Source organism: Coffea eugenioides, chromosome 8 (genome assembly GCF_003713205.1).
Source record: "Coffea eugenioides isolate CCC68of chromosome 8, Ceug_1.0, whole genome shotgun sequence".
Taxonomy (NCBI): Eukaryota; Viridiplantae; Streptophyta; class Magnoliopsida; order Gentianales; family Rubiaceae; genus Coffea; species Coffea eugenioides.
In genome coordinates, this window is record NC_040042.1 from 36,454,280 (window position 1) to 36,472,856 (window position 18,577).

Sequence of the window (18,577 nt, forward strand, 5' to 3'; positions counted from 1 at the left end):
GTATCTGATTAGTTTCGGTTAGTTTGATCAGATTCAAAGTTGAGCATTGTGCTGCTCCACTGCATGAAATGGAAAGCAGCGAAATATACCGTCTTGGTAGTCTTCGTTTAAGTAGCTCTAATGTATGGAGGAACACCACAATAGACGTGTTTTCGAAATCTTCTCGTGAAGAAGATGATGAAGAGGCACTGAAATGGGCTGCTATTGAAAGACTTCCCACATATCATCGGTTAAGGAGAGGGATACTTACTGATGAAGAAAAAGGCCAACGAAGAGAAGTTGATATTGAGCATCTTGGACCAGCTGAGAGGAAAATTATTTTAGAGAGGCAAGTTAAATTTGCAGAGGAAGATAATGAAAAGTTCTTGTTGAAGCTCAAGCAACGAGTCGACCGGTAATCTTGAATTCTTCAGCGTTATATTACGCTAATCTTTTAGACTGAGATTCTGATGTACCCTGCTCTGTCATTGAGGATCTTTCTTTCTTGTTTTAGAACAATGGCTTGATTCTCAAGAGTCTTCCTTGCCTGTCCCCTCCCCTTCTAAAATACTTGTTCTGGAAAGTGCTAGTGTTTCGGTTGCCCACCTTCTTTCTCCAGTTCCTATTCTGTAACGAAATGAAATTTGTGTTTCTCTAAATTTTTTTGGTTTTGTTTGTTTGATCGATGCAGAGTTGGTATTGATCTTCCCACTGCTGAAGTACGGTTTCAGAATTTAAGTGTGGAGGCAGAGGCTCATGTAGGGAGCAGAGCACTCCCCACACTAGTCAATTTCTCTGCTAATATAGTAGAGGTAAGGCATCTTCTCATCTCTTTCTATTCATGTATGACATCATTTCATTTATTTTATGTTTTTTGTGCATTTTTCTTTGAAGGGATTGTTGGGTTACCTTCATATTCTTCCAAATAGAAAGAAACCATTTCCAATACTTCATGATGTAAGTGGGATCATCAAGCCTGCAAGGTAAGATCTAAGATGGAAAGTACCAGCCAATGTTTCTCATGGATATGCCTAAAATTAGTCCATTATAACACTTAAAACTGTCTGGATTTGCAGACTGACCTTGCTTTTAGGCCCTCCAAGCTCCGGGAAAACAACTTTACTCTTAGCATTGGCTGGAAGACTTGATTCTGATCTTAAAGTAAGGAAATAAACTTGTTTGTATTGCTTTTCCAAATCTTGAGAAGCAAATTTGCTGGTGACTTAATTATGAGTTATTTTGAGCCCACAGGTGTCTGGCAATATCACATACAATGGTCATGGATTAAATGAATTTGTGCCACAAAGGACATCTGCCTATATTAGTCAACATGATCTTCACATAGGAGAAATGACTGTGAGAGAAACACTAGCTTTTTCAGAGAGATGCCAAGGAGTTGGACCTCGTCATGGTTAGTACAATTTTCATCCTGTGTTGCACATATCTTTTCTAAATTCCTGCCTTTATTGTGATTGAAAGTCTGAGTCTGGTACTTTCCAGATATGCTGGAAGAATTATCAAGGCGAGAAAAGCAAGCTAACATTAAGCCGGACCCTGACATTGACATCTTCATGAAGGTAATCATTCAGGAGAAGTTTCATAGTGCAACAATCCTAACTTGTTTTTAGTAGAATAAATTTCATTCACCTCTTTAATTTCTCCTATTGATCGACGAGTCCATGAGAATTTTTTTGTATATCTTCAGGCTGCAGCACTTGAAAATCAGGAGAGCACTGTCAAAACAGACTACGTTATGAAGGTACAGAGAGTCTGAGAGAGCTCTAATTGAAACTAATGGAAATTAGTGCAAGAACACAACTCTCCAACTGCTGTTACCTTTTGTCATTTATAGATATTGGGACTTGAAGTGTGTGCTGATACACTTGTTGGCAATGAAATGATACGAGGGATTTCTGGGGGACAGAGAAAGAGGGTAACAACAGGTATATGCATAAAGAATTCCAACCCTGACAACTTTTTTGTGACAGCTTTCCATTTTAGCTCTTCAACTTTTAGTTCTAAATAGTTTTCAAGTAGAAAAATACTTTTGGAATATCACCTGAGGGCAAATGCTTGACTATTTCACAGTCACCTTGTTCATTGTTAGCCCAAAATTTTCTTCATTCTGTAAAAGGATTCAAAAAATGATACGAATCCCATTGATGTTCTAAAGGCTTTTTGGATGCTCTGAACTCATTACTACAGGGGAGATGATGGTTGGAGCATCAAGAGTGTTCCTTATGGATGAGATATCAACTGGTCTGGATAGTTCAACAACCTTTCAGATCGTAAATTCCATTAAGGAATCCATTCACATATTGCAAGGAACTGCTGTGATATCTCTCCTGCAACCTGCACCAGAAACTTATGATCTGTTTGATGACATAATTCTGTTGTCGGATGGTCAAATTGTGTATCAAGGTCCCCGAGAATATGTTCTGGATTTCTTTGAAAACATGGGTTTCAAATGTCCAGAGAGAAAAGGAGTTGCTGACTTCTTACAAGAGGTATATTTTGCACTGTAATGACTTGATTTTTAAGGATTCTGAATCAACAAATGCAGGAAGATGCTTAATGTTTCAATGCAACCACAGGTGACATCAAAGAAAGATCAAGAACAGTATTGGGCTGACAGAAATGTACCCTATAGTTTTGTTTCTGCAAAGACATTTGCTGAAGCATTTCAATCATTTCATGTTGGAAATCAACTAGGAGATCAACTTTCTGTTCCTTTTGACAAAACCAAGAGCCACCCTGCTGCTCTAAGCACTAAGAAGTATGGAGTCAGCAAAATGGAACTTTTGAAAGCCTGCATGTTAAGAGAATTTCTGCTCATGAAGAGGAATTCATTTGTCTATACATTTGCAATGATAAAAGTGAGTGACATTTCAAAATTGGTAGTTTTCCTACTTAAAATATGTTCTGTGGATTAAGTTTAAGCGAAACTTGTAGTCATCAATACCAAATGAACTCCATCTAACTGCTATATTCACATTTCAGCTGATCGTGATGGCACTTATAACAATGACTGTATTTCTGAGAACTAAAATTCACAAGGATACGGCAACTGACGGTGGGATAGTCATGGGTGCTCTCTTTTTCACTCTGATCATGATTATGTTCAATGGATTTTCGGAACTTGCCCTCACTATAATAAAGCTTCCAGTATTTTACAAGCAACGCGACCTTCTCTTCTTTCCTGCATGGGCATATGCTCTGCCTACGTGGATTCTCAAGATTCCAATTACACTTGTAGAAACTGCCCTTTGGGTGGGTATGACATACTATGTGATTGGATTTGACTCAAATGCTGGCAGGTAAACATTCTGATTGATGCCATCCTAATTATTAGATTTATTAATCCAAAAGTTTCTCGCAAATGCAAGTTCCACTAATGTACTAAGTGCCCATAATGCAGATTTTTCAGGCAGTATCTGCTGCTTGTATGTGTCAGCCAGATGGCCTCAGGGCTATTTCGCCTCATGGGTTCATTGGGAAGGAATATGATTATAGCAAACACATTTGGATCCTTTTCATTGCTTGCAGTAATGCTGTTGGGTGGATTTCTACTGTCACATGGTAATACATATGGTTAAAAGACTACAAAATGTTATTGTTATTACTTCTAACCGTGTTAGCCGAATTCATGAATGTTAAATCTGATTCAAGAAAGCTTACTGTTTCTTTTAGATAATATAAAAAAATGGTGGATATGGGGTTACTGGATTTCTCCTATAATGTACGGGCAGAATGCTATCGCTGTGAATGAATTTTTGGGGAAGAGTTGGAGAAAAGTAAGCATTACTGCCAGACTTTTGTTCTTCCTTGGAGATTGTCTTTTAATCTAATGATTTAACTCTTGAATTAGGACCAAAACAAAATCCTTAATTGAAATTTTCGCCTGCAGGTTCTTCCTGGGTCAACAGAGCCATTAGGTGCATCAGTCTTGGAGTCTAGGGGGATTTTTGCAGAAGCACGTTGGTATTGGATTGGAGTAGGAGCTCTGATTGGATACCTTTTCTTGTTCAATTTCTTATACACCTTGGCTCTCACCTATCTGAAACGTAAAGATTTAATTGGATTATTGTTTTATGCTTTTTTAAAAAAAATTTTAAATTGACAAAGAATGCACCTATAAGATGATAATTTTCGTGCAGCATTTGAGAAGCCTCAGGCAGTTATTTCTGAAGAATCTCTAGCAGAGAGGAATGCTAGCAAGACCGGCGAAGAAGCTGAATTATCATCAGAAGGGAAGGACATGAATGGTAGGTCATGAATCTACTCAGCTTCCGTTAGTAATTTAAGGAATTCAACTGACAAACCCAATTCTTGAATGTGCAGAAAGAAGAACTGCTGGAAGAACTATGTCATCCAGAGTGGGCAGCAGAAGTGATGCTGAACCAACAAGGAAAAGGGGAATGCTTCTACCTTTTGAACCTCTGTCAATCACTTATGATGAGATTAGATATTCAGTGGACATGCCAGAGGTCAGTTCGGAATTTCTAAAGATTATATGAAAATTATATTTTTGCCATAACGTTGGAAAACCTCTATATTTCTTTTCTTCCTGATTCTTACATATATATATATATATATATATATCTATACATGCTGAGAGCAATTTTCATCTTTCAGGAAATGAAAGATCGAGGACAAACTGAGGACCGGCTTGAGCTTCTAAAAGGCATCAGTGGTGCTTTTAGGCCAGGGGTTCTAACAGCACTGATGGGTGTTAGTGGTGCTGGTAAGACAACTTTGATGGATGTCTTGGCTGGCAGAAAAACTGGGGGTTATATTGAAGGAACAATCTCCATATCAGGATACCCAAAGAAGCAAGAAACATTTGCACGAATAGCTGGATATTGTGAGCAAAATGATATCCACTCTCCTCATGTCACTGTGTATGAATCTTTGCTGTATTCAGCATGGCTTCGATTACCTAATGAAGTAGATGCTTCCACAAGAAAGGTTATTCATAATTACATGGTGAATTTGTATATTTGGAATTATCATACAAACTTTCAGATTTTGACTATTGACAGTCATTTCATAAACAAAATAATTTGCAGATGTTTGTTGAAGAGGTCATGGAGCTTGTAGAGCTCACTCCATTGAGGGAAGCAATTGTTGGATTGCCTGGAGTAAGCGGACTTTCAACTGAGCAGCGCAAAAGACTAACCATTGCTGTTGAGCTTGTTGCCAATCCATCAATCATATTCATGGACGAACCCACCTCAGGCCTTGATGCCAGGGCTGCTGCAATTGTCATGAGGGCAGTGAGGAACACAGTGAATACGGGTCGGACTGTTGTGTGCACCATTCATCAGCCAAGCATTGATATATTTGATGCCTTTGATGAGGTGATTTATCCATTCTTTCTTTGACCATTTCTTTTGATTTTTAGCTTGGAAAGGAAAGCTAAATGCTACTCGAACCCTGCAGCTTGTGCTTCTTAAAAGAGGGGGTGAAGAAATATATGTTGGTCCTCTAGGACACCATTCTTCTGAGCTCATTAGGTATTTTGAGGTGAGGATCCTAATTCCTAATTGCAGTTAGATCCTGAAATTTCTAGCATTTAAAAGAGCTGAAATATCAGATTCTTCTTCTTTTTCCTCTTCTTCCTGTGTCCTTCAGGGAATAGAAGGAGTTAGCAAAATTAGAGATGGTTATAACCCTGCAACCTGGATGTTAGACGTGACTTCACTGGCGCAAGAGTCAGCTCTTGGTGTTAACTTTGCAGAACTGTACAAAAGCTCTGAACTATATAGGTAGTCCCTTGTTTTATTCACTTTCTTCTGCTAGCAATAACGTGGTTCTCAGACACTTATGATGGAATGGTGGTAGTGTTCTAAAATTTCTTGGAATCCAAATGAAACAGATCTTTCTCCTGTCATAATCCAATTGAAACTTTTAAAGATTCTAGAAATTTTATTGTCTAAACTCTTTATTCCCACTACTAATACTGATGGCTGTATGTCTGGAAATCAGGCGAAATAAGACACTGATCAAGGAACTGAGTACCCCTGCTCCCGGCTCAAAGGATCTGTATTTCTCTACCCACTATTCTCAGCCATTCTTCACTCAATTCACGGCTTGCCTATGGAAACAACATTTGTCATACTGGCGGAACCCCAAGTACACTGCAGTGAGATTAATATTTACAACATTCATCGCATTGATGTTTGGAACAGTGTTCTGGAATCTTGGCTCCAAAAGGTAGATACAAAGGGTGAAAAACAACCACCAAAAAAAAAAAAAGTTATTTAGCAACCTAAATTCCATACATCGCTGTGATTTCTGTTCCACGTTTTAACTGTTAATCCATACTCAATAACAGGACGGTGCAGCAAGATCTCTTTAATGCAATGGGTTCTATGTACGCTGCGGTTCTCTTTATCGGCGTCCAAAATGCAACAGCTATTCAACCTGTTATTGCTATTGAAAGAACAGTCTTCTATCGGGAGAGAGCAGCTGGAATGTATTCAGCATTGTCATATGCTTTTGGACAGGTAATTAGTTGCAATGTTAGATAGTATACTGAAGAAGCTAATGCAAATCTTTCAGCTTTAATACCACACAATCATGTTAGATACCATAATCAACTGAAGCACGAAGTATTTGAATTGTTTCTGATTTCTGTCTGCATTCTGAAGAGATTACACTTTTTTGACATGCAGATTGTGATTGAGCTCCCATATATTCTTGTCCAAACGATCATATACGGGGTCTTAGTATATGCCATGATTGGATTCGAGTGGACAGCTGCAAAGTTCTTTTGGTATCTGTTCTTCATGTACTTTACCTTGTTATACTACACAACTTATGGAATGATGACAGTGGCAGTTACTCCTAACCAACAAGTTGCTGCAATAGCCTCCTCTGCATTTTACATCTTATGGAACCTCTTTTCAGGATTCCTAGTCCCAAAGCCAGTAAGTTCCCAATATACTCTATCAGATAACTGTCAGATTTCAGACGCTGCACAACCTATTCTTCATCCCAAGCTTTCCTTTTGATTCTTTTTCTGTTTTGTCACAGAAAATTCCTGTTTGGTGGAGATGGTACTATTACATTTGCCCCGTTGCTTGGACATTGTATGGTCTAGTAGTTTCACAGTTTGGAGACATTGAAGAAAAGATGCTTGACACGAATCAAACTGTCCAACAATTCATAAGGAGTTACTATGGATTCAGGCATGATTTTGTGGGATATGTAGCTGTTATAATTGTTGGAGTAGCTACACTTTTCACCTTCATCTTTGCTTTCTCAATCAAAGTATTTAACTTCCAGAAAAGATAGGATTTTGAAGATAGAACAAATTTGGTGAAAGACTTTGTAAATTGCTCGTGCTTATGGTACAAGACAATATTTTCTAGGTGCTGCAGCCACATGGTTTTGATTGATTTATGGCTAGTAGTTATGAAGCTTTTGCAGTGTTAAGTTTTTTTTTTTTTTTGTTGGAGGGATTTTCAGTGTAATTGTTGATTTGCTTAATTAATTTTGAAATTATAGTTTCAGTAACTTTTGTTCAGAAATTTTGATCCAGAAAGCATACATACAAGAGGAGACACAGGCTCATTCCTGATAATAGTGCAATATAAAGAGGGTGAAAGTTTGATATAAAAATCAGATCTTCATTGGAGAAAAATACAAATGGAAAAAAAAAAGGAAAAAGGATTTCTTGGCAGCAAACTAGCACTTTTCAGTAAAACAGGAACTTGTTGGTTCAATTTTTTCAGAGCAGAATATACTACTATTCCATATTCACTTTGAATGAGAGTTATTCAGTGGAAAAAATTGATAAGCCCTCATTTGATGTCACAACATTATGTAAAAATAAACTTCTAATGCATTCTTAGTTCTTTAGGTCTAGTGTTTTAATATGTATCTTATATCTCTTTAGTTTTCTTGATAATCAAAAGATTTTAAAGAATTAACTCAATCTACCCATTTCTTGATCCCACATCCCCCTTTCCTGCTAGAAAAAAATTAAAATTTTTTTTTTCTCAATGCAGATCATAGTAAAGCCCTATAAAATTCCATGCAAAACATTGTTTTCGGGTTCGAATTTAAAGGTATAAATTTGAAGTTTAGGGTAAGTTATATCAAATTTTAATGTAGTTCAAACAAAATGAAACTGATAAACCAATTTTGAGTTAATTATATATAGACCCCTAGAGTATGACCAAATTATAATAAGATCATCTTAGGTTTGAATAAATTACATCTTATGCTTTCTTAAAATTATATTTTACGCTCAACAATTACGGGTGAACACGGAATATGAGCTCCCACCCAGTGAAGAAAAAGAAAAGCTAAAATAATTAAGAGTTTGTTTGAATATCACATTATTTGAACAATAAGTTTATTGCAGCACACATACATTTTCTAGTCATCTATTTATTTATTTTTAATCATATCTTTATCATGTATACATCATATTGCAAAAATTACCACAGAATTAAATGCAATCTATAAAGCTAAAAAGACAAATAGAAGATTTTATCCGCCCTCCAAGATTCAAATTCAGTAAAAAGTAAAAACCACACGTAGGACCCTTTCGTGCAACTTTCTCATCATATTGTGTAAGCTGTAACATTAACTACTCTCCAAAATTTTCAAATAGGCTCTTCCCCAAACCGCATGTAGGACCCTTTCATGCAACATCTTTTTGTTTGGATGAAAAATAAATTTTATTAACAAATTGCTGGAAATTGTCCAGCACATATTGAAGCATATCACTTCTCTAGTGGTAGAATAAACATGTACTAAAAATTATAGATCTGTGATCTAACAAAATACAATAAATCAAAAAAATTATGAATAGATCTGAAAAATATAAGAAATTTCAAATTTGTCTTCTAACAAATAAATCTCTGCAACTCCCTTTTTGTGCATGTTGCAATCCCCAAATCTACTAATCAATGGTTTTAAACTCTAATAATGATGATGAGATATGTTGAAATAGATCAAAGATCCAAAAAAATTTTAGATCTGACAACTAGATCTAAAAGAAATTCAGATCTAACAATAAAAAAAGAAAAAACACAAAAAGTCCTTCGTAATCCCTAGGAGAATAGAAAATTCTCACTAAGAATTCCGAAGAGAAACAAAAAAACTCTCACTAACAAAACTTAGAAGAAATTTTATTAGGAAAATAAAACAAAATGAAGTGAAATTCATGCGAAGTCTCCCTCCCCTGGGGAAGGTCTTTGAAAAGAGGAGTAGAAATAGAGAGAATTTAGAGAAGAAGAGAGGTCTTTCATGCAACACCTCATTATACTATGAAGTGTAACATCAACTACATAATTTTTAATAATTCAAGATTATAAATGACACTTGCTCCAAACTTTCTCCTAAATATTTTTCAACATCCAGAATTTTCAAACTTTCTCGATCCCATAATGGTGTAATACTTAATAATCAAATCAAAAGGAAGAACTTTGAACTTTGTATTCCTCATTTAAGCCCTTTGCTTGGATCTACATATTTATGAAAGAAAGATTTTACTCTAAGTGACATATGACTTATTCTGCACAGAAATTAAATAATAGCCCATTTTCTTGATTTTAAGAATTCTCCTTTTTTTGTATCTGCTGTTTAGAAATGTCGTAATTTTTAGTAGTAGCATATTGCTTTTTGTACGTGAATGGATAAAGTTGAAAAAGGACAATACTTGCAAGAAAAACCTATATTGGAAAATGAGATCTGTCTCGCCTTAAAATCGGGATATAACGTCACCTCATGTAAAAATAAGCTTCTAAATGATTCTCAATTTTCTAGGACTAGGGTCTGCAAATGCATTATTATCATTAATTCTCTCGACAAGTAGTATTTATAGAATTGAGGAAACCCAATTGCTTCCCAATGTAACTAATGGCAAAGCCCAATCAAATTTCCAGCGAAACAAAGATTTATGCATGACTTAGATAAAGGTAGAAACCCCAAGTTTAGGGTTTCCCTTGTAGATAAAAGTTCTTGAAAAATAGTTCAAACAAAATGAAAGTGATGGTCGGTTTTACTAAAGGGTGAATTACACTTTATTATCTAAAGTTAGGTGTAAACAAGCCTCAAATAAAATCCCATTGTATTCAAACTTATTTGATTATTTTAATGAAATTGAAATTATATTCAAATTTCGCTTGTTTATTTTGTTGAGCTGAAATTAATAAGTTTTTACCAAGCCAAACTCAATTTGAAATTTTTACATGTAAGTTTCACTTTTATACTAATCAAGTCTAACTCGAGTCGAGTTCAAAAGTTTATTAAACATAAAATATTATTCAACTTTGACTTTATCAATTGACGAATCAAACACGAGTATAAATTCTTACAGAATTGAACTCAATTCGAATATTCAATAACTTAGTTCTTTCAACCTTACCTAACACGCTCCCTCTTGTTGTGTACTTTACCTATTCGATCCAAAGAGATCATGCACATTTTACCCCCTCCAAAATTGTTGAAATTGAAAAACATATGACAGTTCACAATTATATTATGAAATGATATACATAACTATAAATAAATTATGCGAGGACCATTTTATCCTTTGGCACCTAAAACAAATTCCAAGATCCCAAAGTCCATTTCATTGCGCTTTTTCGCTAGTTAAATTCCTTCTCTATATATTAGAGACTCAACTCACTTGAAATATCCAAAAGCTTTGTCATCCTAAATTCCAGTACGTCTTTGTTATAGTTATATGCTGTATTGAAATGCTACCAAGACTTCTCTATACAAGAAAAAAAATAAAGAGTTTTAATTACATAGTATCAGAACAACTATAATGAAATATCTTACGAGATTTTCTTTCATCCATGATTTCCGTAATACTGCTTCAATGCCACAAATGCATTCTTTGTGGCTTCATTTGAATGGTTATTTTTGGGGTGTTTTTTCAAAAAAATTTACTACAATACCTTCAAAGTATATGTTTCTTAAAAGCAATGTGAAGAAAATAGTGGCATTGATATTATTTTAAAATGGTCTTGATGAACATGAGTGTGAACGGTTTTGTTTAAGCTGAATCGTCCATTCTGTCTTTGTTTTTTTTTTTTTTTTTTTTTTTTTGTTTACCATTATGTTTGTTATTTCACAATGGAATTGTCCATTTTTAATTCTTTTTATTTTGACCGATTATCAAAGGAAGCAAAATGTGTATTTTCCAGGTTTAGGGAAATAAAATTCAACAAGTGTTGCGTAGATGGATAGGCTTTGTAGACGGGGAAGTCCATAAACTGTAACAAGGGTTGTGTAGTGGTGTCTTGTGTGGCACTGCTTCTGAATCCATTGATCACTTGTTTTCCAAATGTAATTTTTCACATTCTATCTGGCATAAGATTCAAAGAATGTGGATGTTAGGGGATATGAGCTGACAAATGGTGGAGTGCACATATGAGATCTGGTTCGTTTGCTGTTAAACTTGAGAGATTAGCTTTCGTTGCTACAGTCTTGCATTTATGGCAGGAGAGGAATAAAAGGATTTTTCAGCAAAAGTAGCAGAAATGTTCAATTGATTGAAGCTATAGTGAACTGCAGATGGCTTGTTGTTCTTGGCCTAAAGCTCCCGGCCCGGACTAAGGAAAACCTGGAGTTGATATTAGAGTAGGGAATTGATCATGGATGTATTTTGAGTGGATTCTATTGATTTGTTCTACTGTAATTGCATATACCCAAGTAGTCAAGTATAAAAGTAATAGTACAGGAGCTTCACATGTAACAGGATAGGTACCTTTTGTAAAGGTTTTCTCATATCAATAAAATGCTACTTTGCCTAAAATGGGAAAAAAACAATGGTGGTGCTTTTGGGGGGTATGTTGCAGTTAGCCCTTAATTATATTTGGGCCTCTACAGCATTAGCATAATCATTTCCAAATCCTCTCAGGTTGTGGTAATAAGTAGGACACACCCCATGCAAAATGCAGGATTGGGGTGCCCATAGAGTACTTTGAACTCTTTTCATTTTGAGAGAACTATTTTTTTTTTTTTTTGAAATAAGAATTTTTAGCCTATGATTTTGATAATCTTTTTACTTTGCCATTTTATTTGGGTGGTAGTGCGTAAAATTCCATGTTTGCGGAGGTATTTTCTTGATGTGTTCAATGTATAAAACTTTGAAAGTGCGTAAACATTAAAAATGATGATAAGACACTAATTTACAATAAGAATATTGAAGAAACGATACATAAATTTTTGAACTGGTATGCATAATCGTGTCTTTATTTTCAATGATTAGAAACAGAGATAATCCAAAAGTAAAAGCATTACATAGAAGCGAAATAAAAATAAAAGAAGGAAAAATAATAGAACAAGAAACAAGCAACAAAGAGAGTATAAAAGAAAATTTTCTCTTTCAACGCCTGCTGCAAGAGTACAAGCTGTTGTTGCTTTTATAAAAACAAGAAACAGCTAGATGATCCTTGTTGTTGCTTTTCCTGTTTTCCAGCTGGGAAGTTTCATGGATATTGAGATTTGAGCAATTTAAACAATGTTGATCATGAAATTGCAAGGTATGCTTGTTCGATTAAGGATTGTAATATTGGGAAAGATTCTCGGCCATACCATATTTTGAATTGTGTGCTTTCGTGCGGATTTATGAAATCCTTAACATCATGAATGTTAAGGGTTTTAACGATTTAACGAGTGAGTACTCGTTAGTATATCCAAATCATATATTTATCACCTAAGTTACACATATTAATAATTATTACTCTTTCTTGCATTCACATACTTTCTCTATTTAATTCTAATTTTTCAAAATATTAACAACTAAACTCCATCTTAATACAGTAAAACCTCTATAAATTGATACCCTTGAAACCATACAAATTCTATTAATTTAAAGAGGTATTAATTAATTATAGAGTGTACTTACAATTTTATTTAAGGAATATAAATCAATTCATATCTACTTGATTTGCAAATATAATTTAATTCTATTAGTATCTTTGATTACATAGTAATTGATGTCATATTTCTATTATCAAGATGTCAAAAAGATTTAGAAATACTAAATAATTGATGTCAAGAAGATAGATGTCCACGTGCATGTAGAATGCTCTCTATTATATTCACTCATATAATGCTTTACGCATTTAATCAGTCATGGTTAATTTTTAATGAGATTTAAGTTTTAAGAAAAAAAACAATAGACTCATATTTTAGAAAATATAATAAATAATTTTAGTGAATTATTAATTTATGACATGAATGGGACCAAAGGATTATATAAGGTTTTTGAAAAAAATTATTATCTTGTTATTTTATTAAAATTATTAATTTAGCTTGTTAGTCTAAGTTGGGACTAGAAAAAATTATTATTTAATAGAAGTTATTAATTTATTGAATATTATTTCATGAAGGTTTTACTGTACCATCAATGTTTTATGGGTATGTCTAATGGGTGCCATAGGTCACTCATTAAGATATATTTCATATGTCATATTTTTAAAAATGTAAAATTAATTAGAGAAAACAATAAATACAATAGAGGATACATAAGATTAAATAGGAAAAATATATAATATACAAGTAAAGATAATGATTGTTAGTATGCCTATATACATATGATAGGTTATGTGAATATTGGATGTGTTAACGAGTGCCGTATGGACATCCGTTAGAAAAATCTATATTTTATAACAAGATTAATTATCTTCCCTATTTAACCATATTTTTCTAAAATATCGACATCTAAACTATATCTTAACGATTACCCATTCTTCTTCAGTGCTCTTCCCACCTTTTTTCATTTTTTTTTGGTTAGTCATTTTGCTGCTGTAAAATAGAACCCTTTATCTTTCTTTCTCGTTTAACGAGAAAGGAAGACCAAACTTACTGGTAAACTAACCTTCGGCTTCTAGTCTTCCATTAGTCTACCACTACTACTACTGTACTACATTTTAGACCCTGTGCAGGCGCGGCCGTTTCCTTTTCCTGGCAAATCCTGCACCTGAGATGTCGTTTACATGAAGGTTATTTTCCTCTTAATCAAGGAACAAACATGGATTGATTACACAATCAGTCCATGCTTGTCTCCATTGACTGTTGACCTCAATCTCATATTACAGGAGTATTATATATAACTTCGACATTACGTAGATTTCATACATTTTCTATAAAATATTCAAAATTTTTATTGTAATACCAATGTATCTTCTGAGTTATGCACAAATTAAGAATGAATTATAGCATAGCTTGTATATGTTTATACATATATGGAGCGAATACGATGATAACATTGTATTCAAATCAATATCTCACGTAAAAAAAAATAAAAGTCAAAGTGGATATACTGTGGCATAAAATCTCAAAGTTATAGTAAACTTACTTTTACTTTTAGTTCTGTAACGTTAAGCTATATCTGTATAATTAAATATGTAGTCAAATGTGCAATTTTACCCAATGCATATGTGTATATTTGCTTTGTTTGTTCCTTTTATTAATAGTTCTTGTCCAGTGAGTAACATATGCAGGATATCACTTTGGTTTCTTTTACAACAAACTACGGCACAAAGGAAGCTTTGACGGTATGCCATGTATAAATCATTCCATTTCAAAAATTTGTCATGAGAAATTTGTGTTGATACAAAAAGTATTAATGGAGTAACGAAGATAGTGTTTAGTTGCAAATAGTACATTGTGCAGTTATAAAGTGCATAGTTGTGGATGGTGTAGTGTGCACTTGTAAAGTGCCTTAGATAAGGAAAAAATGTTTAAAACATTCTTCATATTTTGTCAAATGAATTTTTTAATCTTTTACTTTTAAAATGTGAACTTTATGTTTTAAAAATTTAAGTTTTTAGGCACTTTTTAATTTGAAATCATCATGTGCCATCATTTTTATGTAGATCCTACTTTTTATGTGCATAGTTGTGGATGGTGTAGTGTGCACTTGCAAAGTGTCTTAGATAAGGAAAAATTGTTTAAAACATTCTTCATATTTCGTCAAATGAATTTTTTAATCTTTTACTTTTAAAATGTGAACTTTATGTTTTACAAATTTAAGTTTTTAGGTACTTTTTAATTTGAAATCATCATGTGTCATCATTTTTTATGTAGATCCCACTTTTTAGTGGCATAAATGAATAAAAATTGGGTTAAATCCTACCCTTTTAGGTGAAAAAAAGAATATGATTCGGGTCAGATTTTATCTTTTTAGGGGCAAAAATGAATATGGATTCAAAATAAAAAAGTAGTTGAAAACTTAGATTGGAATCAAATTTTACTAACTTAATTTTGTAAGAGACGTAAAATTACTATCTTATTGTGCATTTATGCTTGACTTAGTGAGATTGTATGGCAAATCTTGAACCATTCGGCTATGGATGGGGTTATAAATCGAGCCTATCCAAGTTTTTACCAAATCAATGTAGTGCTACTATGGCATATATAATAGAGATGTTTAGCTAAACTCACTATAAGATGTCATATACAACACCATCTATGAAACTTTTCTTAGTCTCATTATTTGAACTAGTGTTCAAAGCACACACAAATGTGTGTAGCTAATAAAAGAAATTTGTGTCATAATTTTTGAGTTTTTTTAAAACCATTTTCAAGAGTTTATGTTCTAATAGCAAATGTTGAGAAACTTCACCAAAATAGAATGTATAAATAGATAACTATTTAGTAGGAATTCATAATCATAATTGATTGTTGCTAATAAAAATTAAAATTTACTAAATAAATCACAAAATAAAATAATAAAAAATACATATTAATTAGAAGAAGAATATATTGCAAGTTGGAAATAAGCACTTAACAAGGGTAGTTTAGGAAGAACATAAAATGACACAAACAAGATTTTTTTACACCAATCCTATTCTCTCCCTTTATGTATAGTATGGATATCTTAGGGAAGGTTTTTGAAATTATCCCTTGTTCATGATTGACCAAACCAATGAAAGAAAATAGGAAATTCAAGTAATGAAGAGAGTAATATGAATTGAATTCAAGTACACAAAACCCATGCGCATATGTGTCTAGTACAAAATTTTGATTTGGGCATGTGCTATTTGGTTGCTTCGACTTGTACGAGTGGCAAAGTTGTACAATAGCCATGTGTGCTGTGCTTGCATCGACACTATCAATTTATATTTATTGGTTTTGGCTCTCGGCTAAATTTGATGGTGTCAGTAAAGATTAGTAAATGTAAAATAATAATATGCTATGAATCCGCGCTAAGGGAGCAAAGATATTAAACCTAACGTGACAAAAGCATCGGATCAATACATCACTGATTCAATTGGTGGATTGTTAAGATAATATTTATAAATATAAAATAATAACTTTAGTATACATAAAATGTATAATAAAGTATTGCTAGATATTATTATTGTCCTTAGAAAGATATATAATGAACATATGAATATTAATAGAAGAATTAATTTAATTTTATTGTACTCATGCACAAATAAATTATGACGTCAAACATAAAACAAATTATTTCACTTATATTCAAAGAAATAACATTATTATTTTTTGTTTAAAAACAAAACAATTCTCTAACTACTCAAATATTATTATGTAATGATAACATTTTTAGTTTGGAATCTAAAAGGACTAATTGCGGCGTAATAAAAAAATGAACAAATTTATTTAAAGGAACATTTAGTTATGAAATAAAAATTAAGCAAGTCTTATACACATTTGAAAGGAGATCTAATGTTCAAATCAAACAAAACCATATGTACATTGTAGCTAAAACAAAGACCCAATATTTTAAATAAAAATAACTAAAAATTGGATGATTGAACCGACAATTCAAACGATTTTTTTTTTAGGTGTGTTCCGCAGGGAGTGGACCCCGCAGACTATTCACCACCCTCAGCAACTTGCTGGCAATAAGATTCGAACCAGGGATCTGAGGTTCCATCTTCAGCAACCTCAACCACCAGACTAAGCCCCTGACGACGACAATTCAAACGATTTTGACCAAGTCAATTCCTTACATGATCAAATTGAGGCCCCAACCCGACCTCATGACTAGTTCATCCAACGAATTTAATAACTAGCTATGTAGGGAAGGGTACTTAAGAGTAGGGCTGCAAACGAGTCGAGTCGAGTCAAGTTTTGGTCTTATTGAGTCGAGTCTTGACTTAATTTCATCGAACTCGAACTCGAGCTCGATGAGTTGGTAATTTTCAAGTTCGAGCTCGAAAAAAATAAAAAATAATTATTTTATTGTTTAAAAAATAAATAAAATAATATTTTTTTCTTAATAAATAATAAAATATTAAGGATATTTATGTAATTTTACTATTAAAAATAAAAATAAAAAAATAAATATATATATACTCGAGCTCGCGAGTCGGCTCGCGAGCTAACGAGTTTAACGTTTTGAGCTCGAGCTCGAGCTTGAATCGAGCCGCACGCGAGCGGCTCGATTCGTTTGCACTAGAGGGCTTTGAATTAACTAAAGGAGAGCACCTGTATAACTCTCTGAACCCTCCTAACTAGGGTAAGGACGTAAGGTTGGTGATAATTTCTTTTTATTTTTACTTTATGAAACATATTAAATGTAAACACACTTAACTCTTCCAAATGATTCACCCACTTGCCGTATTGTCTCATTTGCCTCTCTTCAATCCTTTCTTCTTCGCAGAATCAAAAGAAGTAGGATTGAATTAGTTCGGCGCCAAGTATAGTTGTTATACTTCATCCACCACATGATATACACTAAAAGACATGGCAGTGTTTATGCATTAAACTAATATATATGAATAAAACTTATGAGTATATAGAACTATATAAGCCCCTCCTGGACAACTCGGTTGGTCACAAGAAACCTCCTAAGGTTCTGTTGTCCATTCTCCCCCTCCAGGGATCGAGTCCCAATAATTACCGGTTCTAGGGGATGGGGCCTCTCCTCTCGGATTTCAGGGGGATTAGTTGGGTCTGGCATACCCGAAACCCGAATACCCCCTGAGTAGAAAAAAAATATATAGAACTACATAAGTATTGACCATATCATGTAAAAAGTATAACGACTGAATAATTGTATAAAAATTTCAAACGACAACCCCTTGTGTCCTCTTTCCATGTCTTTTCTATTGGATTAAGATAGCAGTGCTCTTATCTCTCTTCTTTCTTTCTCGGTTTGCGAGAATGCAAGGCTAGAATAAACTTCTTCGATGACTCCGTTTAGAAAGAAAGACTGGGTATCCCGTTTCTTGGCAAATTCTTGCATCTGAGGCTTCATAATTCATTCACGTTCTCCTTCTTCTTTTCTTTCCAGGACTGACATCCACTGATTACACAATCTTTCCATGTGTTGACTCCATTAGCTGTTGACCTCAATACCATCTATGACTTTTAGAATTTAGGTATATAGTTCGTAGACTGCACCATTGAATTCGGATCATAACCATGGGTTCCAATGCACAAGATCTTATACCACTTATTATCAATGAAGCCCTATCGATTAGTAACAATTTTGGAGCATCTTTTTTTGCAGCATTGATGGATTCTTGCTTCGAAGTCTGTTATGGATTTATGTCTAATGTTGCTCAGTGTTTAAAAATTACAGAACTTTAACATATATTTGTCCTATTCATGTACACACTCAAACGTATAATTTTGCCGAATGCATATC

The 18,577-nt window shown here is 33.7% G+C and overlaps 1 protein-coding gene across 1 annotated transcript; it reads left to right on the forward strand.

Annotated features, from left to right (window-relative positions):
- LOC113781294 (pleiotropic drug resistance protein 1-like) lies at positions 1-7,510 on the forward strand. Its single transcript, XM_027327207.1, has 24 exons — positions 1-394; positions 671-791; positions 874-962; positions 1,056-1,140; positions 1,231-1,390; positions 1,480-1,556; positions 1,685-1,738; positions 1,832-1,922; positions 2,185-2,486; positions 2,574-2,855; positions 2,980-3,296; positions 3,398-3,558; positions 3,670-3,773; positions 3,887-4,043; positions 4,137-4,244; positions 4,321-4,466; positions 4,615-4,947; positions 5,049-5,339; positions 5,422-5,505; positions 5,614-5,747; positions 5,968-6,195; positions 6,317-6,488; positions 6,657-6,911; positions 7,018-7,510. Exons 1-24 carry the CDS (start codon positions 69-71, stop codon positions 7,276-7,278), a joined length of 4,338 nt encoding a protein of 1,445 aa, XP_027183008.1. The 5' UTR covers positions 1-68; the 3' UTR covers positions 7,279-7,510.
- The last annotated feature ends 11,067 nt before the right edge of the window (positions 7,511-18,577 follow it).